Source organism: Dipodomys spectabilis, unplaced genomic scaffold, assembly GCF_019054845.1.
Source record: "Dipodomys spectabilis isolate Male_0828 unplaced genomic scaffold, ASM1905484v1 ptg000108l, whole genome shotgun sequence".
Lineage (NCBI taxonomy): Eukaryota > Metazoa > Chordata > Mammalia > Rodentia > Heteromyidae > Dipodomys > Dipodomys spectabilis.
In genome coordinates, this window is record NW_024870785.1 from 8,395,253 (window position 1) to 8,420,519 (window position 25,267).

At 44.2% G+C, this 25,267-nt stretch overlaps 1 protein-coding gene across 4 annotated transcripts in view; it reads left to right on the top strand.

The window, feature by feature from the left end:
* Sema6d (semaphorin 6D) overlaps positions 1 to 25,039 on the top strand; it is a 55,060-nt gene extending 30,021 nt beyond the window's left edge. The window contains exons 2-19 of one of the 4 annotated variants that reach the window (XM_042687700.1): positions 10,708 to 10,871; positions 11,292 to 11,403; positions 12,043 to 12,103; positions 12,216 to 12,278; positions 12,364 to 12,465; positions 12,681 to 12,771; positions 13,204 to 13,323; positions 13,975 to 14,063; positions 14,791 to 15,008; positions 15,132 to 15,263; positions 15,593 to 15,748; positions 15,840 to 16,013; positions 16,935 to 17,075; positions 17,161 to 17,238; positions 17,632 to 17,693; positions 18,082 to 18,138; positions 19,467 to 19,634; positions 21,311 to 25,039. In XM_042687700.1, the coding sequence (XP_042543634.1) occupies positions 10,763 to 10,871; positions 11,292 to 11,403; positions 12,043 to 12,103; positions 12,216 to 12,278; positions 12,364 to 12,465; positions 12,681 to 12,771; positions 13,204 to 13,323; positions 13,975 to 14,063; positions 14,791 to 15,008; positions 15,132 to 15,263; positions 15,593 to 15,748; positions 15,840 to 16,013; positions 16,935 to 17,075; positions 17,161 to 17,238; positions 17,632 to 17,693; positions 18,082 to 18,138; positions 19,467 to 19,634; positions 21,311 to 22,599 (3,222 nt within the window). In that variant the 5' untranslated portion in view covers positions 10,708 to 10,762 and the 3' untranslated portion in view covers positions 22,600 to 25,039. Of the gene's footprint in view, positions 1 to 9,805; positions 10,872 to 11,291; positions 11,404 to 12,042; positions 12,104 to 12,215; positions 12,279 to 12,363; positions 12,466 to 12,680; positions 12,772 to 13,203; positions 13,324 to 13,974; positions 14,064 to 14,790; positions 15,009 to 15,131; positions 15,264 to 15,592; positions 15,749 to 15,839; positions 16,014 to 16,934; positions 17,076 to 17,160; positions 17,239 to 17,631; positions 17,694 to 18,081; positions 18,139 to 19,466; positions 19,635 to 21,310 lie in introns of those variants that run through there. The other 3 variants (XM_042687699.1, XM_042687701.1, XM_042687702.1) reach the window with 3 other exon arrangements.
* The last annotated feature ends 228 nt before the right edge of the window (positions 25,040 to 25,267 follow it).

Sequence of the window (25,267 nt, forward strand, 5' to 3'; positions counted from 1 at the left end):
ACTACTTCTTCTGGTTTTTGGCTTCTGTTACGCTTTAACTCAACTTACGTCTTAAGGGGGGGGAAATGACCATACGTCAAAGGTGTTTCTCCTTTGTAGAATTTTAAGACACCCATTAGACAGGCCGACTTTCAGACTGCATGTGTTTGCTGGGTACTAAGGATTCAAGGGAACTCCCAGCAGTGTAACCCCCCCCCTCCCCGCGCTCTACTTGCAGGAATGGCTCAGTTTCCTCCCATTTGTTCTGGGAAAGTTGCCAGATGAGTAGAAATTGCAGCTACGTGTGTGTGTGCGTGTGCGCGCGCGTGTGTGCGTATACACCAGTTACCATTCATGCACAACATCCTGGTTTTATAGCGCCTGCAACTGGTGGTCTGGGGCTCCTGCTGATTGTGTGACTAAGGCTAAGGGAATGACGGAGACAGAAGGAACTAGTGGTTGGGGTGACAGAGCTCATGCACGATGTCACGCATGCCGCAGCCAAGCGCAGTCATGTGTGCTAGATGCGCTCCGTGTATTTCTTCACTGACAGCCTCTTCAGGGACCAGGTGCTGCACCTCACACCAGGAATAAAGAAGAGACTGTTCCTTCTCCGGGTGAGACTAGGTTCCAGGAGCTGTGCGCTAAACGTTGTCTTTCACATTTAAAGAAGAATGTGGCCATCTGTACCGTGACCGTGACCGTGAGCCGGGGGGAAGCGTTTGTATGGTACGGTGATCCTATGGGAGGCTCTCCTGTGATAGGTCATCCTGAGTGAGCCCCCAGATGGAGCTGGGGAGGGATGGGGAAGGGGAAGGAGTCGGGGAGCTCCAGCGAGAGGTCACTTAAGGGAGAGGAGCCTGTGGACAGACATTGCTTTGGGAGCCATAGCGGGGAGGGATGAGTAGGTGAAGGTGGAAAACCTGCCAAGAATCAGCTTGTTAAAGGATTTTGTCAACCTTAGAAATGAATTCAGACTATATATAAAGGTCTTTGAGAACCATCAGACTACTTTCAGGCAAGAAATTAATGCCATAGCGTTTGTATTTTGGAGAGGTCCTATTTGCTTTTGTGAAGAATAAACTAGAAGTCTAGAAGAGGAAAAAAAAAAAGCAGCTAAGATGGGATTCTAGAACAGTGAAGAGGAGACTTGCAGGACATATTGATGAGATCTGAAGAGGATGACCAGAGGATAATTCCCAAGTTTAAGCTCAAGTGACTGAGATATAAAATGTATCCATAATAATAGTTGTAATCATGGGATTCTTACCAAGCACAAAAACTTGGGCTAATGATTTACAGACATCGGATCACTATATTAACATTCATGTTATTATCCTCCTTTAAGAAGGGAAAATTGACATGAAAAGATTAAATACCACATCCATGGGCCATATGGTCAGTAAGTGATACTGCCTAGAATTGAACCCAAGTGCTCTTGAGCTCTAGGCTTGTGTGTGTTGTGTAGGAGATTTCTCAGGGTGAGAAATGAAGACCAAGCTGCTTAGGTTCTACTTGAGGCCTGCTAAATGCAAAGAGCCTCAAGCAGAGAGTTGGATGGCTAGGTCTGGAGCTGAGGAACGTGGTCTGTGTTGAACATGTGGACTTGGGATTCCGGTGGTTGGTGGTAGTGGCTGTGCGGGCCGGAATGGTGAAGAATCACATCTAAGAGGTTAGCATGAGCTGGGGAAAAGAGTAGAGTGGGGTAGAGACACAGGGCAGCCAGAGATGGAGTGTCCAGGTCTCAGGCTATGTTCCCTTGCTTCAGAGAGATGAGCCCTTGCAGAGGAAGACTGTCTTGGATTTGGTCATCAGGCTGCTGATGGGCAGAAGAGAAACTGAAATGAGTTTGAAATACCAAGAAAAGTGGGAACTTGGAGACAATGCACTGAGACTGCTCTGGGGAGAAGCCTGACCCCGGATGGGGGGTAAGAGCTGAGAGAGAAGGATCCGGCAGAGCCAGGCAGCCTGAGGTCAGCTAGCTAGCTGTGCTTGTGATGAGAGCCACCGAAAAGCTCTGAAATTGAGGTTCAGTAACGGCTGTGGCAGGGGAGTATTGATCACAATAGGTAGGGGAATTAGGAGCCAGCTCCACGGGTCCTGGATCCTTTGAGGACCCCTGAGCTTTTCACTTAACCCTTATCCCGCTGTCGTTTGGTGTATGAAGAACCTCACTTTGCCTAGCTGGCCTGAGTTTCTTCATACACCAAAGGGACTTGTCCAAGCCTGGGCCTGGGAGCCTGGTATCTCCTCTCACTGGCTATGGGGAGCAGCAGCATCCTAGACTTGCTACCGCGTCCCCCTGTCCTCCAGAGCCTCAGCCCGGCTCCCGGACGATGCACCCCACTTCTGTATCTCAGTCAGGATGCAGCCTCGGGAAGATGAGTCAGAGAGCTGCTTTGTCATCTCCCCACTGAACCATTAGTGGGAAATTAACTCCTAAAGTTGTAGGGAGTTCTTTATAAAATGTCTTCGTTTTTCTCCCCGTCGGTTGTGGGGTTTGAACTCTGGGCCTGGGCGCTGTCCCTCAGCTCTTCAGCTTAAGGCTAGCACTCTACCACTTGAGTCACAGCACCACTTCCGGTTTTCTGGTGGTTCATCGGAGATAAGAGTCTCACAGACTTTCCTGCCCCGGCTGGCTTTGAACCCCAATCCTCAGATCTCAGCCTCCTGAGCAGCTAGGATTACAGGTGTGATCTACCAGCACCTGGCTTTAAAAATCCTATCTAATAGTGCTGGCAGGCTCTTCCTCTAACTTGGGTACCCAGCTTCCCAGAGGGAGGAGAGGCCATCTCAGAGTGGAAGGTCCTGGCTACCCAGCCTGCTAAGGGAAGAGGTGTGTCTGTTCTGATGTCGCGGGGCCTGCTTCCAAGCCTGTGTGCGGGAGAGGGAGGACTGGGTGAGGATGGGAAGGGCAGCAGAGATTCTTTCAACGAAAGGGTAAATGCCCCTCCCCCCCAAGACACCTCATCAGCCAAGAGTTGCTTAGTGAGGCTGGATGGTTCGGAAGACCCAGCTCTACTTAAGAGGTCTTCTGGCATCTGTACATAGCAGACAGGTTTTCTTAGCATGCATGGAAGGTCATACAGTTGAAGGTATACTGCTTTTGTGTGGTCTAAAGGTCATTCTGTCCATCTATGGTCATACTGTTCTTATCCAATAGTGATGTTGTTGATGATTGGTTAAAATCCAGATTCCCCTCCCCCCCCACACACAGCACTGTGCTTGGAATCCAGACTAGAGAATCGTGTATACACTTAGGTCTCTCTTTCATAATGAACTTGCAGTTACAATCGTGTGTCCTACTAGGCCCCAAGGAACGGCTCTTACCTTGCTTCTCTTTGCGGTCTTTCAATCTTCCTAACCCCACTGCTCCTTTTCCATTCCATGCAAGGCTGTCAGGTGGTAAATCTATACAAGTTGTGTATGCTCCGGGTTGTCATTTCATTCCCCCTGGAATTTCTAGACTCCAGAATGCATTGGTGCCCCTTCTGCTGCAGTTCTAGGTTCAACCCTGCAGCCGGGATGGCGGTCCTCCCAGGGTCTACTACCCTCTGTGCTTTGATAGTTTTATAGAAACCTCAATCAGACAAGAATCCAAAATGCTAAACATGCCCTCAGCAATTCTGCAGGGCTGTGGTGGTTCACAACACATGATTAGTTTGTTTATCCTCTTACCCATGGTTCATTGACCATCGTCTCGGGCACTGACAACTTTGAGACATACTTGTCCCGAGGGACTGGAAAGCTGCTCCAGGCTTTGAAAACTTTAGAGGACTTAACAGTCACCAAGCTAGGGAGAGGAGTCAAGCAGGCCAGGGGAGGAGACGCATGGCTTGGTGATAAAGTCAGTGGCATGACACATCTCAGGGCTAAAACCAGAGCCAGCATAGCAGAGTACAAGTCAAGAGGGACCAGGGCTGAGGATGGTAGAGAAACAGGATGGTGGGCTCTGTTTCGTAAACAAGCCAAAGACCTCTCTAGTCCCGGAGATGTGGAGACAGAGACAAGATGCAGAACATTTCGAAAAGTCTTCAAGGTCATATTCCAAAAGGTGGGGGCTGTATGTGAAGAGAAAGGATTCCTTTCTGCTAAGTTGCTCCTGAGCGTGGTGACTTCAGGGCTCAGCATTCTGCATCGACTACGGAAGTGAGTTCATCCCCTGCAAGGGTTGTGCAAGGAAACCAGAGGCAGGTAGAAAGCACTGGACGAAATTCCTGACCATTGCCAATTCTGTCTGAGAGGGACAAAAAGGAATGTCAAAACAAAGCAGGGCAATTTGCGGGCTCCAGACCCTGATGAAAGGCCTTGGCGAAAGTAGTCAGATAAACCAGTTTGGAAGGACAGGCGATTGGGATCAGAGCATGCAAAGCTTGACTTCATGACTTTCCAGGGTGGGACGTTGGGCTGGGTCTACTGACATCTTTGAAAAGCTGGAGAAACTGGGAAGTTATCAGATTAAAGGGGAGAAGGAGCCGAGCATCGAGTTAACTAAGACTTTCTGTGAGACCACAGGAGGCAGAGGTCTGCAAATGTCACTGGCAGAGTAGAAGGGGTCAGCTCCACTTTCAGATCTCGAGGTGGGCGGGAAATGAGGCTCTGAGCACCTCCTCTTAGAGAAGTGGCATCTCCAGAAGAGACCAAGGGAGGGCTTTCAAACTAGTGGGCGTTCCTAGTTCCCCTGGGCTGGAGATAAAGTCAAATCTACTTCATTCCTCCATACTCACTTCCTTTGAACCAAGGAAACAGTCAAAGAAGGCCAAAGACTATATACCAGTTCATTATCTGGGAATGATTCATTTCAGATTTGGCCAGTATACTTAATAGCATTAGTATCTTGTGTAAATATTCCTACATAAGGAGTTCCTTTCCAGTTTGAGTCTGCTGATAACACATCTCAATGTTTTATTTGACTGAAACATCTTTATTTTTTTTTAATTCTACTTAAAAGGTATCTTCACTGGTTACAGAATTCTAGGCTGGAAATTTATTTTCTTTCAGCACTTTAAAAATCTCATTCCATGGTCTACTGCTTTCCATCGTGTCTGTGGTAAGTCAGCTGTCCGGATTATTCTTGTTCCTTTGAAAGTAATATATCTTTTAGGGTTTTTTTACCCTATTGTCTTTATTTTCCACTGAAAATAGATTATTTAGATTATTACTAAGTATGATTTTCCATTGTGTGTAGTCCTTGAAAGGTTTTTAATGTAGAGTGATAGTCTTTTGTTAATTTTGAAAAAGAGTGCTGTTAAGTGTTGCTTCTGTCCATTTTTCTCTCCATTCTCAGGACTCCAATAGGTTACATCTTTTCACAAGATGATAGGTATCTCAGACTGCCCAATTTCTTTTTTTCCAATCTCTCACCGCTCCATATTTCTGTCTGGTAATTTTTTTCATCTACTTTCCAGTTCACAAATCTTCTCTTTATCTAAGAGCAATATGCTACTAAAGAATATGTATAGTTACTAAACCATATGTTACATCTATTAAGAAATTCTGGTGTTGTATAGTTACCATTTAATTCTATCTTAGGAGTTACAGTTCTCTGGTGAAACTCTACATTCCCATGTTTTCTTTTTTCCCTTAGATAAAATAAGCAGAGTTGTTTTTTAAACATGTCTGATTACTCTAATGTCTGAATTATCTCTGAGTCTATTTCAGTTTTATTGCTTTTCTCTTAGCATGGGAATGTAATTACTGTTCCTATGTTTTAAGGGGGGAAAAAACCTGCTTGTAAAAAAAAAACACTCCTATAGTCTCTGGATGATCTCTCTAGAGAGATTTCATCTTATCTTTTCTGGCAAGCAGCTAGAATACAAGGTTATATATCCTTATACCCGTCCAATCTGGGTCTTAAGTTTGTCAGGAATCAGGAGCTTGGACTCCCTCATGTTTTATGTTAAATTTTTACTTTCCTGGTGCAGTTTTTCAATAGTGAAAACAGTATTTAGATATTTCCTACCAACACCAATTCTTGGTGTATGCTACATGAAACTCCCAAAAGTATATTCTTTCTTCATAGCTGCACCCTTATCTCTAGAGAACTTAAGAATGAGCACATCTTATAGGTGAAAAGTGTCAGCGTAGAGCTCAGTGCTTGCAATTCAACATGTTTCTTTTTTAAGCAGTGCTGGGAGTTGAACCCAGGGTGTTAAGCTCACCAGGCAGCTCCTGAAACTCCCTTTTCTCAACCACCTACGGCTCCATCCCTGGCTGTCTTGGCAGCTCAGTACTCCTGTTAAGAGCTTTCTTCATTGTGTTTTTAACTCAGTGTCAGTAATGAGGGGGAATGGGATACCACCAAAGTCCACATATGCTCCCCGGGGCGCCCCTGAGGTCGGATTTGGAGGAATAGGCCCTTTCTCCCAGGAATACCCTTTTTTGTAAGCTTATACCTGAGGAAAGCATTCTCCTCCTTTCTGGGGGCATCTACATTCTGAAGCTGTGACTTATTCTATGTCATTGTTGTGATGAGAAACCTAAAGTTTGAAAGTAGCTGGGCACGATGAAAGGGTGAAAAATCACTCCTTGTTGCCCAATTAAATATATTTACTAAAAAAAAAAAAAAAATGACTAGACATTTTCTTTGAACCCAGCTCTCTGTGTGAGATGCTCTCTCCACAGATTATCTCAGACCTAAAAAGAAACCATGAACGTAGTCAAGGTCATGACTCTTATAGAAAGCGAATCTTAAAAAAGATTAAGTCAACCTGAAGTCCAGATCCAGGAAGTAAATGTCACACGCAAAGTTGAACTCAGATTTTTCTAACACGTTTTCTTCACACCCTCTTGCCTCGCCCTCTTCCAACATAATGAGTTCCCTGATTTCAGTGAGTGCTGGAATCCTCAGGCTTTTCCTTAAATCCAGTGAGAACTAAGTAGTCTGAGGTGTTCCACACAAATATTTCCCCTTATTATAATAGTTCTCTGGGCTATTTCCAGATTCTTCCTATTCCTCCCCAGCCCTGTTTAGATTATCTGTAGAATATTAAACACTTCCATTTTTCCCTTCTATGGCAAATCAGTAATTTTCGTTTGAAACAAAGCCTTGTGTAGGTGCAGGAAGCAGTTAGTGGTAGGGCTTTTATTTTCAGAGGATTAAGTTGGCAAGAGGCCGGGCGTTCGGAGGAGTGCTTGCTGCACCGTCCCGATAATGAGTTGTGGGAAGTGATGGCTCAGCCTACAGCTGGATGCTCAATGCTCCCAGCGAGTCAGCCAGCGAGTTCTCCCCAGCCTGGGGTTGTAGCAGAGACTAGCTACGCCAGGTGAAGCCCCTCTCTGCCCCGCTCTGTGAGACAAAGAGGCCCTGCCTGCTCCATGTGAGTCATTAGCTTACTATCGTGGAGGAGCTTTGGTCATCATGCATGTGTATGACTTTCCCCCAGTGCTTAGGAGAAAGATCTACTAACTCTCCAGGTAGTCTGGATGACGACTTTGCAAAATCTACCTCTGAAGCAACGTGTTGCCCTTTGACGCTGCTTCAATGTTACTAGGACTTTGAAAACAGTATGGAAAAGCACGAGAGAGGGACAGTGCTTCAGAAAAATGGGCAGATGTATGAAAAGGGTCATCTTTTCTTGGTTGAAAATGTGCACGTGGCAAAAGATGACAACAAATGATCATGCTGTTGGATTAGGATGATGGATCCCTGAGAGAAGGGAACTAGGTGATTATTTTTTTTTTAAGTCAGTCATGGAGCTTGAACCCTTGGCCTGGGCGCTGTCCCTCAGCTCTTCAGCTCAAGGCTAGTGCTCTACCACTTGAGCCATAGCGCCACGTCCGGTTTTCTGGGTGGTTTATTTGGGATTAGAGTCTCACGGACTTTTCCTGCCCAGGCTGGCTTTGAACCTCGATGCTCAGGTCTCATCCTCCTGAATAGCTAGGATTACAGGTGTGAGCCACCAGTGCCCAGCTGATTACTTTTTTTAAAAACTACATTTTTCCAAGTTTGATAAATATGTGCAGATTCTAACACTTATTCTCAATGTGATCCTTGAGTATTTTAAACAGCTATTCACTGGGGAAAACTGGCTTTTTTTCCCCCCAACCTTGTTTTGGACTCTTATGGTCTGCACCTGGTCATGTATTAGGCATTTAGTTCCTTGTGAGCGTGAAAAAAGATGGTGTCACATCTTCTCCATAGGAAACTGCTGCTCACGGAGTTGGAACAGGAAGTGTTTTGGTTGCACAATTGGACTGCCATTACCACCTGGAATTTGGTATTAAGTGGAGAGCACTGAGGATAAAGCCAAATGTTTTGCAAAGCAGAGTATGGAAAAGTTCCCCCACTTAAGCAGTAGGGCTCTCGTTTCTGCTTTGCAATGCATTGATAATGTTGAAAGGTCTTCTATATTTCTGACTCTGGTTATTTTCCCGGGATTATTATATAATTTAATGCTGTTTTCATGGATTTATTAAGGTATTGATCTAGAACAAGTTGTACATATCTCTAATGTATGATTTAACATGTAACGCATCTCAGTAAGGATGATGACTAGAGCCCCTCTAGATTTTATGGTATTTCATTTTCTAAAGTGACAAAACAAGCAGTTGTAGAGAAAGTACACCCTAAGGCAGGCCCTAGCAAGGGATAGCAGTGGAGAGACCAAAGAGAAGGGGGAGAGAGGGAGGGTAGTATGAGAGAGAGGTCACAGAGGGAAGAGGAAGAGGTGAGTGAGTGGTGTATTTAAGAGAGGGCATCCGGTTAGCAAGGAGCAGAGAAGAGGAAGATGAGAGGCGAGAGACAGGAAAGAGAGGCCCTCTCATCCGTCCCCCCCTCCTCTGGACCACGCAGCTCTCCCCCGCCCCCGATTTCTCACCACACTCTGGTAGGGACCTCACATCTCTCTCACGCGCTCTGGACCTCTTTCTTTCTGACCTCTCATCTCAAAAACGCTCCTCTTTCTCTCTTTCTCTACTGACCTCTCCCTGGACAACTCATCGCTTTCTGTGTCTCTGCTGCACCTCTCTCAAAAAGAGAGAGAGGAGAGCTCGAGAGAGAAATGTGGAGAGAGAGAGGTCCACACATATATACGTGTGTGCATATATGTATATGTGTATATATACTTAGATACACACACACATAGGTAGACATATATAGGTAAGATCTGGAGAGAAAGGTGAAAAGTCCAGAGAGAGACAGACAGAAAGATATGTGAGATCCAGAGAGAGAGAGAGAGAGGGACAGAGAGAGGGGAAAAGAAGACTGTGATAGAGGCCAGAGAGAGAGGAGAGAGACAGACAGGAGCAAAGAGGCGAGAGACAGGTGAGAGTGTGTCGAGGGCTAGGTCGGGAAGGACCCAGAAATGTCCAAGAGAGGAAGAGCACAGAGTCCTTTGTGAACCATGGCGAGGCCTGGGAGGAAGGGAGGGGTGGGAAGGGGTACAAGGAGGACAAATGGGTTGGAAAGAGAGAGGAAGGGGAGTGGTGAGTGTGGGGAGAGGGAAAGAGGGGGGAAGGCACGAAGCAGGCTAGCGAGGGAAGAGAGGAGGGAAAGCAGAGAAGAGAGGCAGCAGGGGAGAGGGAGATACCGGAGAGAAAGAGGGGAAGAGGGGAAGAGGGGTGAGAGGAAAGAGAGAGCAGAGACAGGAGACAGAGAGGGAGAGAGGGGAGAGAGGGGAGAAAGGAGGAGGAGGAGGGAGAGGACATAGAGGATGGAGAAAGGCGGGAATAGGAGAGGGTGGTAGGAGTGGAGGAGGGTAGACATGGAGAGGGGTGAGGGAGAGGAGCCCGAGAGGTGGAGGGAGGGATAGAACCGAGAGAGGGAGGGAGAGAGAGGTGAGAGAGTTTAAGGCAAGCATTCTTCCTTACGTCCAGTTTGGAGAATGGAACCTGGGCAGGGACTCAGCTGATGGGTGGCCTCCAGTCGCTCCCAAATTGACTCAATGCAATTCCCTGAGCAAATTCATTTTCCCAGCGCTGAAAGCTCAGAGGCTTGGATTTGATGGTCCCTCAGGTGCCCCGGGAGTACGGAAGTTCAATAACTCGAAGAGGTCGGGGGTACTTAAGGTATTATTGGTTTGTGTCCAAATGGTTTTATGTAAAAAAGTGAGCGTCTCGAGGGGCTGGGTGTCAGCTGTGGCCCTCGCCCTAACCTGCTTTGCTCGATTGGTTATCAGGAAATCATTTGCTTTTCAGTCGCTTTCCCCCTGATTCAAAGTCACTTGTCATGGATTCCGTGTGGGTCTGGCGAAGCTGTAGGAAGCGCTCTACTTAAGAATTTAGAGCTGGGAACTTGGCAGGCCTTAAGCAAAGACTGATGAGAGATGCCAGGGTGGTCAGCTCTCCAGATAACTTTGAGGCAGCTTGGGCAATTTATGGGGGGGCGGAGGGGGTGGACAGAGCACACACTGTATTGGATAGCTTTCAGGCCTGGGGGAAGGGCTGCAGAATGGAGTTTAATTAAAATTCGGGTCCCAACGTGGCCCGTCTTCCTTGCCAAGTCAGCAGCTAGCATTTCTGTTTGTAGTGCTGGTGATCTCGCTGCGATGACAAACTTAGTTACCTCGAAAATTCTGGCCAGTCTGCCTAAAACGTCAATACGCCAACCAGATGTTCTACCAAGGTCTGGCACACTGCTGTCCTTTGCCTGTGATTTCAGAGATACCTGATCGACCACCGCTGGGAGGGAGGAGGCTGGGAAAGGATCTGGGAAAAGAGCTGGTGACAAATGAGAAAACCATCGCATTACACAGCTTCACACCTTTCCAAATGGCTTCTGTGTTCCAGGTAGCTGAGTCGGATTTCTGAGGAGGGGCTGCTCTGCCTTCGTCTTGGTCCAGCCATGAAGCTCTTCCTGCTTTGTGTCTGCACGCTGCTCCTGATGGCTTCACAGCTGAGGGCAGTCAGCTTTCCCGAAGATGAGGAGCCCCTCAATACCGTTGACTACCACTGTAAGTGATCCGAAGCAGTGTTCTCTCCTAAGAAGGAAGCATATTCATTTTCAGAACCGGAGAGAGATTTTTGCCTGTTAATTTATTCGGTCATCATTTCACTGTATTTGAAAACAACAGAACAGTTTGATCGCTTTTCTGGCAACCCACATAGAGGTACAGATATAGCTTCTATATATCCCATATACTTTTTGAGTATAAACAAAAGGACCCATTATGTTATCTATTTTCCGTAAAAAAAAGAAAAAAAAAAGACCGTTTGCTGACATTTGCTGCCTTTTATTCATTTATATTCAAGACCTTACGAGAGGAATTTAGTTAAAACCTTTCTACAACTAGTATATACAGCTAATCAATGCTGTCTATTGATTCTTCAGCTCCATAATCCTGACTGATGGTTTAGCCCATTTTCACTTGCAGATTCAAGGCAATATCCGGTTTTTAGAGGGCGCCCTTCGGGCAATGAATCACAGCACAGGCTGGACTTTCAGCTGATGTTGAAAATTCGAGACACACTTTATATTGCTGGCAGGTAATTTTCCTCTCATTGGTTTATTAGATTAAAATTCTTTTCTCTTGTGGTGCTTGCATTAATGTGTCTAGTTCATGAAAAACTAATATGTGATTGTGATCGAGAATTGCAAGTAGCCAAAAATATTCATGGAGAAGAGTCAGTGTTGTATACCAAAAACAAAATACAGAGCTAAAAAGCCTTCAGCACTGCTATTTTATTACTGCCATCAAAAAACCATATACCATTCTTTTTTTTTTTCCCCTAAAGCAACGGGGAAAAAAAATCGTTCCTTATTCTCTTTTAACTCAGAATTGTTGGAGCAAATACTAGAAATATACCTATGCTAATACCAATTGGCAGTTTGACTCAGGCTTGGAGAACTTGCTTTTGATTATACATATATATATATATATATATATATATAAAACATATATACATATATATGTATGTGTGTGTGTGTGTGTGTGTATATATATATATATATATATATATATGCACCTCAGTAATGAAAAAGAACTCTGTTAATCTTGTTTGGGACAGAGACGATCCAGAGGCTCTCCAAAACATGATAAAGGCAGATATGTAAAACTAAATAAGCAGCAACTTCACATTTTTACGCATTCAACATGATTTGACTTCCTCCCTTATCTCCACCAGGGATCAAGTTTATACAGTCAACTTAAATGAAAACCCCAAATCAGAAGTCATTCCAAGCAAGGTGAGCCATTACAATTAGGAAATTGCTTCGCGCTTACTTAGGACTTAAGTTATTATTCCCCCCCCCCCACCTCCAAATATGTCCCTACTAAACCCTGATTTGCTTAACGCAGAAGCTGACATGGAGGTCAAGACAACAGGATCGAGAAAACTGTGCTATGAAAGGCAAGCATAAAGTGAGTGGAGCAGACCCCTAGACTCAGAACATTCCAGAACATCCGCCTATGCAATGAGTAACATCAATGTACTTACTCTCTTTAGGATGAATGCCACAACTTCATCAAAGTATTTGTTCCCAGAAACGATGAGATGGTTTTTGTTTGTGGTACCAATGCATTCAATCCCATGTGCAGATATTACAGGGTAAGCGTGCTTTTTGATCCTGTTTGGTCCTCACTGGACTACTATTCACGTGGAGTCCTTTTCTCTACGTTCCAGAAATTTCTTTGATCGCTAATGCACTAAAAATAAGCAAAGAAGACTTCTTCAAGTACAATTTCAATCTAAATAAAGCGGTATTGCATTCAGACAGGTACCTTGAACAGATGTGACAAGATCTATTTGTTTTTCTTTTATAGTTGAATGCCTTAGAGTATGATGGGGAAGAAATCAGTGGCCTGGCAAGGTGCCCATTTGATGCCAGACAAACCAACGTTGCCCTGTTCGCTGGTAAGAACCGGCAGCACCCTGACCACGAATGATCAATGACACTGCAGCTACAAAACGAATTTAAATGGGGGAGGAGTTAAAAAGCTCCTAACTTTGGCAGACACGGGTATCTCAAAGGCTCAAATGCAAACTATTTTTATAAAGAAAACTTAAAAAGCCCACGTATCTCAGTGCATGTTATACATCTCCTGACATGTGGCTGGCTCTGTTGTTAACTAAGCTAGTGACCCCTGAGTAAGTTCCTTAATTGTGGATGTTTATACCCCTAATCTATAAAATGAGGTAATATGGTGGGACATCTGGGTAAGAGGCTGAGCATCAGGTATGTACTTATCTGACTAGATAATGGAAGCAGGTGGAAACGCTGTAAGGGGTCTAAACACACTGCTACATAATTATGGTTATTTTACCCAATTATCATTTTGGTTTCAGATGGGAAACTATATTCTGCCACAGTAGCTGACTTCTTGGCCAGTGATGCTGTGATTTATCGAAGCATGGGAGACGGATCTGCTCTTCGCACCATAAAATATGATTCCAAATGGATAAAAGGTACCTTTGAAGAGCAGTGGACGTGGGCGGGGCGGCTTGGGAGGGAGCAGCAGCCAGGGCCGGCCAGAAGTTGAGTGCAGGACTCTGGTAGTTCACCTGGAACAAAACCATCCCGCTTTGGTGGTGGACAGGAGCACTGGTCGAAAAGGGGAGCCTAGTGGGCATGCCAGGAAGAAGTTCATCAAGGAGCGCCAAAACAAAAACCTAGGGAGCACTCCTGTCTGGTGTACCAATTTGTCTAACTGCAAATGCAGATAGAATACTTGCCCACCCCCGTCTGCCCACCTTGTAAGTTACACTGAGAATCCATGAGGAGAATCCTTGAGCCCACAGCTTCAGTCATTTGGTTCTTGAGATTCTAGCAACTGAATTTTTTTTTTATCCTCAGGGTAATAAGTTTTCTTCCCTAGTTAAGTAGGTTAATGAAGAAATCTGTTGAAACAAAGATCTTTGCTGCAGTATAGTTCCCTGTAGGACTTTTTACAGTCCATTAGCTGATTCCAAAGACATTCACAGGCTCCCTGAAGCTTGAACCCCCACCCATATTGGGGCTCCTGGAAATCACTACCTTGGTGTGACTCTCCAACATCTGTCTGTCATACCTGGCAGTGGAGAGCTTAGGCTAATTACTTTTTTTGCTTCTTCTTTCAGAGCCACACTTTCTTCATGCCATAGAATATGGAAACTATGTCTATTTCTTCTTCCGAGAAATTGCCGTGGAACACAACAACTTAGGCAAGGTGAGTTCTGCAGGGTTGATTGGTATTGGGAGTTGAGGCTAGTTTTGCAGAGGGACAGATGATGTTTTGGCATGCAAACGTTTCCAGCATTCAGTTCAGGGCCTGGAAGGCTGAAGTCAGAGATCTAGGTGCTTTTTGGGGAGAATAATTTGCTGGAAACCCATGAATGATGACCAGAATGGGACAGCAACCTTAGGCCTTCAGAAGGTTGCATTGTTTAATATCGCCACAAGCAGTACTCGCTACATGCCTCTGACCTTCCTCTTTAGAAATCCATTGATAGTCTAGTCTCTTACCTAGTCAAAAGGCAAGATTGAAAAAGTAGGGGATCTCGTTTAATTCAGGAAGTGATGGTAAATTATTTACATTTCTCCTATGCCAAGTTTAAAGACCACATATTTTTTTTCCCGTGAGGTACAGGTTAGGTGGTTACTATCTCCCAAATGCTGGGATTATAGGCATACGCCATTACATGGTCCTGAGATTGTACATCTCCTTAGCAATGTAAGAAGAGTCAACTACCTCCCCTCCCCCCATTCTTTTGCTTTTCTCACAGGTAAATCTAGTTTGCCTTCTACCTGTATAAATCCCTCAGGAGAGGGTGGCTACATATTTTTGAGCCAAGTATCTTAAGCACGTCTAGTCTCTCATGGCGTTCCTATCGGCATTTGGTTCACAGTCCCGACCCATCCTCATAACCCATTGCTTTGTCTCTGTACCTGGACAGGCTGTGTATTCCCGTGTGGCTCGTATATGTAAAAATGACATGGGTGGCTCCCAGCGGGTCCTGGAGAAACACTGGACTTCGTTTCTGAAGGCTCGGCTGAACTGTTCAGTCCCTGGCGATTCCTTTTTCTACTTTGACGTTCTGCAGTCTATCACAGACATAATCCAAATCAACGGCGTCCCCACTGTGGTTGGGGTGTTTACCACGCAGCTCAACAGGTAAGAACCTGTCCCGGAGGCTTCTGGAGATGCTCCATGCTCCCGTGCAGGGCCCGGGGGCCACGTGCCTGTTGTACCCCCCCCCCTTCTTCCTCATTGTTTTCTGCTTCTCATTGTTCTCAGCATTCCTGGTTCTGCAGTGTGTGCATTCAGCATGGAAGACATCGAAAAGGTGTTCAAAGGACGGTTTAAAGAACAGAAAACTCCAGATTCCGTTTGGACAGCAGTCCCCGAAGACAAAGTACCCAAGCCAAGGTAAAGACAACCCACTGAAAAGGATTTTTTTTTTCTTGCACAAAAATCCCCTGTGGTCACTGGTTGCGTCCATCCATCTTCAGAGAGCAGCTGGGCCAACCTCCCAGCCCAGGACTGGAGGTGGGGGGGGGCCTGGGCAGCATCTCAGACAAAGCCAGTAAGCAGCCCCCCCTGCAGACTGCAAGCACCCTGTGCTTGCCAATGTGGATGTAGAGAAATAGCATCGCTTCCGGGTCACCGTTGACTCTCCTGACCTCTCAGACTGGGCACTTCCTCCTTAGATACAGTTGCAGGGTAGGGGCAGGAAAAGAATCCCGTTTTTCTTTCAGGCCTGGCTGTTGTGCGAAACATGGCCTTGCGGAAGCGTATAAAACCTCCATCGACTTCCCCGATGAGACCTTGTCATTCATCAAGTCCCACCCCCTGATGGACTCCGCCGTCCCGCCCATTGCCGATGAGCCCTGGTTCACAAAGACCCGAGTCAGGTGAGGTGTTGTGGCATTGGGCGGCCGGCTCCTGTCCTGTGTTCTCTGGTGGTTGCCTTTCCCATCTGACTTACCCCACCTCCTCTGGCAGGTACAGACTGACAGCCATCGCCGTGGACCATTTGGCAGGGCCTCACCAGAACTACACAGTCATCTTCGTTGGCTCCGAAGCTGGCATTGTACTTAAAGTTTTGGCAAAGACCAGTCCTTTCTCGTTGAATGACAGCGTATTACTGGAAGAAATTGAAGCTTACAACCAAGCAAAGTAGGTCTATTTTATGAGAAAGCTCTTCAGCGCTGCTCAGAAAATTCTGGTGTATATTCCAACTCTTCTGCTCACTTCCTCTCAGCCTTTTAAATTAGTGGTCTTGGTTTGTTTGGTTTGGTTTTCTGGAGCCCGCTAGTGCACAGAGAGAGGGTGAATAGTTGATGAATGTGCATATAATTCAGTCATCGTTTTCCACTTGTGGGAATGAGAATATTTTAGCACTACCCCTTGTATCTTCCAGATATAGTTCAGGATGCTACATAGGCACATATATTTAGAGCATTGATAGTTTACTGGTTTCTTCAAACCAGAACGTAAGAAATTATTTGAGCAATTAAGAAAAACAAGATATAGGTAACAGAATTAGAGCCAAGGAAACATCTGGAAACACTTCAAACATATGATGATTCCAATTATATTTAAAAAAAAAAAGTCACTAGAGCCGGGCGCCGGTGGCTCACACCTGTAATCCTAGCTACTCAGGAGACTGAGATGTGAGAATCATGGTTCAAAGCCAGCCCAGGCAAAAGCCTCTTATCTCCAGTTAACCACCAGAAAATGAAAGTGGCCCTGGGGCTCAAGTGGTAGAGCACTCACCTTGAGCTGAAGAGCTCAGGGACAGTGCCCAGGCCCATGACTGCCCTCCCCCTCTCCCCCCCGCCCCCTCAAAAGAAAGCCACTAAAAGCTCCCAAGTCCTTTACAAATGTAATCTTCGAAAACCCTCTGTCCCACCAGAAGTTTAACCATCAATGCAAATCACATGATTATCAGTCCCCAAACAATGCACCTGCTTGGCTTGCTACCAAGAACACTAAGATTTCCCCAGTCACTGCAAAGCCAAGCCATACATGCCTTGCACATGTAGATTCTGACCCACTAAAAAGTATGTCTTCAAAAAAATCTCTCCCATAAAACAGGTGCAGCGCAGAGAGTGAGGAAGAGAAGAAGGTCATCTCATTACAGCTGGATAAAGACCGCCACGCTCTGTTTGTGGCATTCTCCAGCTGTGTGATCCGCATTCCCCTCAGCCGCTGTGAGCGGTACGGATCATGTAAAAAGTAAGCTCACGTTTCTGTACTTACCCCGGTCTTGGACCTTGATGGACGAGAAAATTCCAACCATGCTCTGTTTACTTGTCTACAGGTCTTGCATTGCATCTCGTGACCCGTATTGTGGCTGGTTAAGCCAGGGTACTTGTGGAAGAGTAGCAGTAGGGATGGCGTAAGTAGGCTTTGTCATGTTAGTGACCAACTGTCTTCTCCAGGATCTCTAAAGCTGTAACTTTTAGAAACTTCCCTTCTTCCTTCCTTCCTCACATTTTTGTTTGAGAAATAAGTCAAAAGAAAAGAAAACCTGAAATGTGAAGAAAGGAAGGGATCTTACTGACATCAGAGAAATTGATATGGGGGGGGGGGGGAGAGACAAAATTCCTTCTATCTCTACAACCAGCCTAGTTAAATTGTTAACACCGTTCAGCCAGTCAGGTTGAAATGTCAATGTGTGCTTTCTGCCCATCCTCACTAATCAGTCTGTCTTCTTGGTTCTGCGCTGGTTGCCCCTTGGGTCCCTATGAAGGCTCCTAACTGAAGACTTCTTTGCTTTCCATAACCACAGTGCTGGAGGGTATGAACAAGACACAGAATACGGCAACACGGCCCATCTAGGGGACTGCCACGGTAAGACAAAATCTTCCCTTCTCCTTACCCATGTCTTTTGGACCACATTTGCACGTGAACATTATTTTACACTCAGCCTTTGGAAGGACCTGGGACACACACCACCTAGCATTTAACTTAAAACTTCGCAAAAGCTGAGCTGTTTGGTCATGGGGGATATAAAAGAAAAATAACCTTTACTTTTTCTTTTCTTTTTTTTCTTTTCCTCACCGTTTACAATTTCATAGGAAAGAACAAAAATCTGGAGAAAAGTAGTCTAACCAGTAGGTTAATCTTTTTTAATTTGTAGGCTTTTCTTTTAACTTTTTTAAGTTACGTGGAATTCATAAACTTTTTTGCTTTCTTTTTGGTTGCTTTTCACTGATTCCTGTTCCTTTAATTCCTTTAGAAATTTTGCCTACTTCAACTACACCAGATTACAAAATATTTGGCGGTCCAACATCTGGTTAGTTTTGTTTCATTTTTTTGAATTAACCACCTTTGCTTTCCTTGAGTTCAACATTTTCAACCCCTTCTCCCCTCCTCCCTTTTGCGCAGTTTGGCAGCCCTTCATTTTTCTGCTTTGACTCATAACCCCACTTATGATGGTACCCAAAGACTTCTTCTAATTCTACACTCCACCCCCTGTGTAGCATGTTAACAGTTCATCATTGAGCAAGGCACATCGTTTCAGAAAACTCCAACAGGTTCACGTGAACTGCATTCCAGCTGCACGCACGCCCACCCACCCAAGCTTTCTTTCTCTCTCACCCCTTTGCATCGTGAATGTTTCCTCTGGTCATCTATATGGAATGGATGGCAAAACTTCATACTTTTCCCCTTCTCCCCTCACCTTCCCTAAGACCTAATCAACAAAATACACATTTCCCTGAAAATGTGTATTCGTGAGTTTTAAGGATTGTTTCGCGGTGATTCTGGGACTCTCTCTGAATGTCATAGTATCAGGAGCTCGGCCGGATGAAGCAGAGTTTTGATGTGTTAAGACATCCAGTGGTTCTCTATGCTTCTCAATCTGTATTTGCTTGGGAGCGTTCATCTGTGACTGCTGCCCCAGTAAAGAACTTGGAGCTAAGGTTTTAGCCTAAAGGCTTAATGTACTTACGTTTGAAGGGAAAGAAATTGCCTTGGTGGAAGTCAGTAATAGCCGTATAAAAAAAGTTAAGTAACTCTCAAATCCTGTTGCTGCTTCTGGGATTCAGAGTAGTTCTATTCCTTGAGGTGAGGGAGAAGGATGGAAGATCTTACGTATCTAAACATCTTTGCTTTTGCTTATATTACTACTTCCTCTTTGGAAGAAACTCTGTAGGCATTTCAGAACATAAAGCTAGGTGCCTTCTCGGCTATAGAAAGAGGCCCTTAGTGGACAGGGTCAGGCAGAACAGGTTTATCAATATCAAGTGTTTACTAAGACATAACTAGGGTGGAATCAGATGGTAGCTTCCCCAGTGACGGAAATAAAGGTCCAATCATCTATAAAAGCGCTTTCTTTGTCAAATCTACATAAAAAGAAATTACAGGAGATGAGCAGCATAATCACCCAGTATCCCTGGGAATGTCTTCAATTTTGCAGTCTGTTTACTATGTCTTCAGTGAGTTCTCATTCGTCTCTTGCGAGAAAAGGATGTGGTGTAGGCTCCTCCGATGTATTTTTATGAAATAGTAGATAGAACAGGCTCTCTTATCATTTGGATTGAAACTTAAAAAATGCAACAGACCAATCAGAAAAGCTTTCTGATGCTACCCATGTTAATGAACATCTGTTTGCCACCACAGACATGGAGGTATCTTCATCTTCTATTACCACAGTGGCAAGTATCCCAGAAATTACACCTAAAGTGATTGATACCTGGAGACCTAAACTGACGAGCTCCCGGAAATTTGTAGTTCAAGATGACCCAAACACTTCTGATTTTACTGATTCTTTATCGGGTATCCCAAAGGGTAAGGCTTTACCAGGGAACTCATCTCTTAACTGTGTGGAAACCTGATTCCCAATCTCTCAGAGGAGTGTGCAGTTTGAAGAGGTGAATCTAAATGGAGCTGCCACCACCACACCTCTGCCACACTGGCCATAGTGCCTTTGGTTTTCTATGGTTAAATCTGAGCACATTCCTTAAAGGAGGAAAGGCCTGGAATGCTGTTAAAGACAGCCACTCAGACAATCTAATCTGTGTTGCTTTCTCTCTGAAGAATCTGAGAACCTGTTGGTATCAAGGAATGTTGAGGATCACCTCAACATCAAAAAAGTACACTCATGAATGGCAAACACTCCGATATCAAATATTTTATCTAAGAGCCTTTCCTGGCCTCATGGTTAGCTTTAATCCAAAATGCAATTAGCAAGGAGCAAATAAGGTAAAAAGTTGTGTGGATGCCACAAGCAGTAACACATAACAGAGATTGCTTCTATGATGGACCAAAAGTGATGGTTATGGAGCGTTATAAAACAGTTGCACGTTGAGTTAGCTGATTAGATACAGTACTCTACAAACAAACATCTATTCCTCAGTGCCTACCAAACTGTGGTATCCGGTTTCCAATCAGTTTTTTTTTGTCAATCAATGCCTTGTCATTTATGATTTACATCTGTTGATTTTTTGCTTTTACATATTTTCACTATATAAAGTTTTATAATCATTCTTCATTCCTCTTTCTGATTTTCTTCAATAACATCATTTCTAGTTTTCTTTCTTGGTCTTTCACAATGCCACTGAATTCCATAACCATGAACATTTATTTAAAACAACTAATATTCCAAGGCCTTAGTACTGACCTAAAGCTATGTAGAATTGTCAAAACCACCTAGCTCACTTATTCTGGGATAGCTGTGTGTATTAGCATGTAATAGACTTAGATACCTCTTAAACTAACATTTCTTTGAATGACTGTTAGGTGTCTGTGGTTGCATTAAAAATTCCAGTATTTACAAACTAATTCACTCGTCTCCTCCAGGTCTAATTTAAATAGTTCTCAACTACCTCCAGATAATGTTATGGTATTACTTACCTAATACATAAAAAATATTTCCTTACATTGTTTCCTTATACTGGGTTTCTTCTATAGCAGGTAATTCAAGAATGCTTTGCCCTGAAATGGAATGGAAAACAATACAAGCATGAAACTTTGTACTTGTGCCTCACAATGACCAAGCAGATGCTTTTAGTTTATGAGCAAATCCTGTGTTCTTACCCTAGTTAAGTTAGAATAATTCTACTAGCATAATATATGTTTATGCTAATTTATGCATCTTCCTAATCCCAGCAGCTGCTCTTTAATCCTTATTTATGAATGAAGAGAAAATCATGAGATGAAACATTTCAAGGGATTAAAACTGGCTATTTGGAAAGTACAGACCTTCTAACTATTTTTTTTAGGTGAAAGCACTATCTAACAACTACTTAAGAGAGATGAGGGGGTAAAGGACAGAAACAAATGTATAGCTCAATGGGAAATAGAGTTTTGCAGCAATCATACGTCTCTGGAGAACCTACTGTGATGAAAGAAAAAATCTCAGTAGCGTATGCTGGACCCTCCAAGCTAGGCAGGTGGGCTGTGTGAGGGGAGGGTCAGCTCCATGGATGCATCTCGTTCAGACACTCCTCGTGTGTCTATTACAGGTGTCCGATGGGAAGTCCAGTCTGGAGAATCCAACCAGATGGTCCACATGAATGTCCTCATCACTTGTGTCTTTGCCGCTTTCGTGCTGGGTGCGTTCATTGCTGGTGTGGCAGTCTACTGCTACCGTGATATGTTTGTCCGGAAGAACAGAAAGATACATAAAGATGCAGAATCTGCGCAGTCATGCACAGACTCGAGTGGAAGTTTCGCCAAACTGAATGGTCTCTTTGACAGTCCGGTCAAGGAATACCAACAGAATATTGATTCTCCTAAACTCTACAGCAACCTCCTGACCAGTCGGAAAGAGCTGCCACCCAGTGGGGATACAAAATCCATGGTAATGGACCATCGAGGCCAACCTCCAGAGCTGGCTGCTCTCCCTACGCCAGAGTCCACACCTGTGCTGCACCAGAAGCCACTACAGTCCATGAAGAGCCACTCAGACAAGCCCCATGGCCATGGAGCTTCCAGGAAGGAAACCCCTCAGTTCTTTCCTTCTAGTCCTCCACCTCATTCTCCATTAAGTCATGGGCATATCCCTAGTGCCATTGTTCTTCCAAATGCTACTCATGACTACAATACATCTTTCTCAAACTCCAATGCACACAAAGCTGAAAAGAAGCTTCAAAACCTTGATCACCCTCTTACTAAGTCGGCCAGTAAGAGAGATCACCGGCGTTCTGTGGATTCCAGAAATACCCTCAATGACCTCCTGAAGCATCTAAATGACCCAAACAGTAACCCCAAAGCCATCATGGGAGACATCCAAATGGCTCACCAGGCCCTAATGCTGGATCCCGTGGGACCAGTGTCAGAGGTCCCGCCGAAGGTCCCTAACCGGGAGGCATCACTGTACTCCCCTCCTTCAACACTGCCCAGAAATAGTCCAACCAAGAGAGTAGATGTCCCCACTACTCCTGGGGTCCCAATGACTTCCCTGGAAAGACAACGGGGTTATCACAAAAGCTCCTCACAGCGGCACTCTATATCTGCTATGCCTAAAAACTTAAACTCACCAAACGGTGTTTTGTTATCCAGACAACCTAGTGTGAACCATGGGGGATACATGCCCACCCCCACTGGGGCGAAGGTAGACTATATCCAGGGGACACCAGTGAGCGTCCACCTGCAGCCTTCCCTCTCCAGACAGAGCAGCTATACCAGTAATGGCACCCTTCCCAGGACGGGACTAAAGAGGACACCGTCCTTAAAACCTGATGTGCCACCAAAGCCTTCCTTTGTTCCTCAAACCCCATCAGTCAGACCACTGAACAAATACACCTACTAGGTCTCAAGTGTGCTATTCCCGCGTGGCTTTATCCTATCCTGTTGCTGAGAGGATGATGTTGTAAGGGGCACCTTAACACAAGAGGCTTGCTCGTATTTTAAGAGAACCAAGTGGCCAAAGAGACTCTCTTTAACTTTGGCAACATCAGAACTTGCCACATGTAGCTACTGCAGCAAAACTTCTGTGTGCTTAACTACACACAAAGGAAGGTGCTGGTAATTCCATTTCTGTGGTTGAAAGCTAAAGTGATGCGTAGCTCCCCAGGGGCTACCTTAACCAGGATAAAAGAGCTGAGAACAGTACTCAGAAGAATCTGTGAACAAATACTTGAAAATGGGTTCCATTTGAGGCTGCCATTCTGTGTGGTCTTCCCATTAAATGTGAACATTTTAATATGTATGCATTCACCTTGCCTCTTGCACAAATGTCAAAAAGAACAAAAACAAAACAAAAAAAAAGATGGTAATGTCCCGAAAAAAAAAGAGAACTTGTATATTACCCAGCAGTTTGCTAAAAAAAAAAATTCAGTCTTTGACCCCAAACTGTAGCATTTTTTTTCATGCCACTGACAAACGTTGGAAGTGTGTGTGTGTGTGTGTGTGCGTGCGTGCGTGCGTGCGTGTGTGTGCATGTGTGCAGGCATTTGGGAGAAAATGAGAAAGATGTGTACCCACTAGGATTTGTTTAGGTGCTCACTGCATCTTTTTGTGCTACGGAGTTGTTTACATTTGAGCATGACCGAACAAAAAACTAAACTTCATCCTACATCAGTCATTGGGTTCAGCTCTGAGAGAATACAATCAAAGCTCCCTGGACACTCAAAATGATACACTCACCTGGTGTGGTACCCAATGCCAGAATGTAAGAGTTCCAAGTAAATTTTGTGCTGCTATTCATTTCAGACTTTGATTCCAGTCTTGCCCCAGCTTTCAGAGCTAGAGATAGAGCTGGTAAGAGGTATCCTTGATTCACCCATCAGTATTCAGTAGTGATACGTTCACGTCCACTGTGAATCAAAGCCTGAATTACACTACTTAACCTTGGACACACTAATAAAGAGTTGATTTAGACTGTGTTGAGTTCTTATCCCCTCCCCAATATGTAAAAGTTTTCCTCCTGTAACTCCTCCTATTCTCCAAAGCAAAAGTAAAAGCAAACGTGGAAAGAAAGACATGGGAAAGGATTTACAATTGAGTGACTTAGCAGGAGCTGTCTGTGCAGACCTCTCAGTGGTACAGTCATGTTGTCTATGTTGTGTTCATGTGAGAATTTCCTCCTGAGTCATGCAGGTAATGACAGTATACTGTAAATACCACATGTGAGTTTACCTGAATCTGTGCATTTTGTGCCTTATTCATGAGAATTATAGAATCACTACGATATGTCAAGTGTGTTGAGTATAGCACATCATTTACTGAGTGCCAGTTGTCAATGTTTTTTCAACCAGCACCTGGAAAGACTTTTAAAAAAAGAAATCATAAAAGCAACCTACAACAGTGAATTGTTAAACAATCCACTTGAATAGCAGCATTACATCTTTTGCCATGATAAAAACAAAACAAAACATTCCACTCCCACTTTCCTAAGGAGGAAATGGTATCAATGTGAAGTCAAATGGGGTTTCCCAGAGAATACATACCACCTGTGGAGACCACGGAGAGTCAGTGATAGAGTTTGGCAGGACCCTCATACAGTAGTTAAAATGCTGCACATAGCCCAACTGTCTGTTGAACCTAAGCTAAAAGTACCACGGCAAAGGAAGGCTCCTGATTTGTCACACAAATAAGTTCAGCTGATTTCTTGTGATAATGCTGATGAGGTTATCTTACTTGGGGGAGTATGGGATGTGAAAGACCAGATCCTTTTTATACAGAATCTAGGCTATTGATAAGAGTTGTTCTTTTCCTTTGAGAACATTATTTGACAAAGAATATGCTTTCCTGTGATCTCTGGAAGCTCATCTGTTTTCGAAACACTTCAGCTTTGCAACTAAAATATTACAGATTAATCATAAATTAAACCAACCAATGATAAACACTACTCAGTCCACCACCAACAGATGTGTTTGAATTTACCTTACCAATATTAATCCCAGCGTGGTAACTCTGTGTGACCCCAGATAACATTGTGCTGCCTTGTAGTTTGTAATGTGAGTTCTATCAGTATTTATGTTGAGATTTCTAACATTGACTCTAGTCTCTATTCTGTTCATTTAATTTTTTAAATGCTTTATCCATTTGTGCAAAGGTAAACACAGATTGTATCTTTTTTAATGGTACGGCATTAAAAAGTAACCCTCAGTGAAGTGGCTCTATACTGTTTTATAGAGTACTTTAACATGTATAGAGATCTTGTAAACTTGTATTGTGGATGTGTAAATAGTATGTACTTTGGGTTTTTAACACCGCATGTAAAGTCAAAATAAAATATACAATCATTATATCTTGCCTCTTGATATTAAAGAGGTTTACAGTGCATCGTATTTTAAAGTCAGTCAACACCAGCAAAAATTTCTTTTAAAAAAAAAAAACCTAAATATTCTTACCTGGACTATTTGCCTTCTGGTTATGGTCACACTACCATTTTCTGGTTGGAAGGCCGATACTGAAGGTCGGAACCTCTAAAAATAAACGATTTTGAAAGTCAGCTGAGCTAAGCGGCTCTCGTG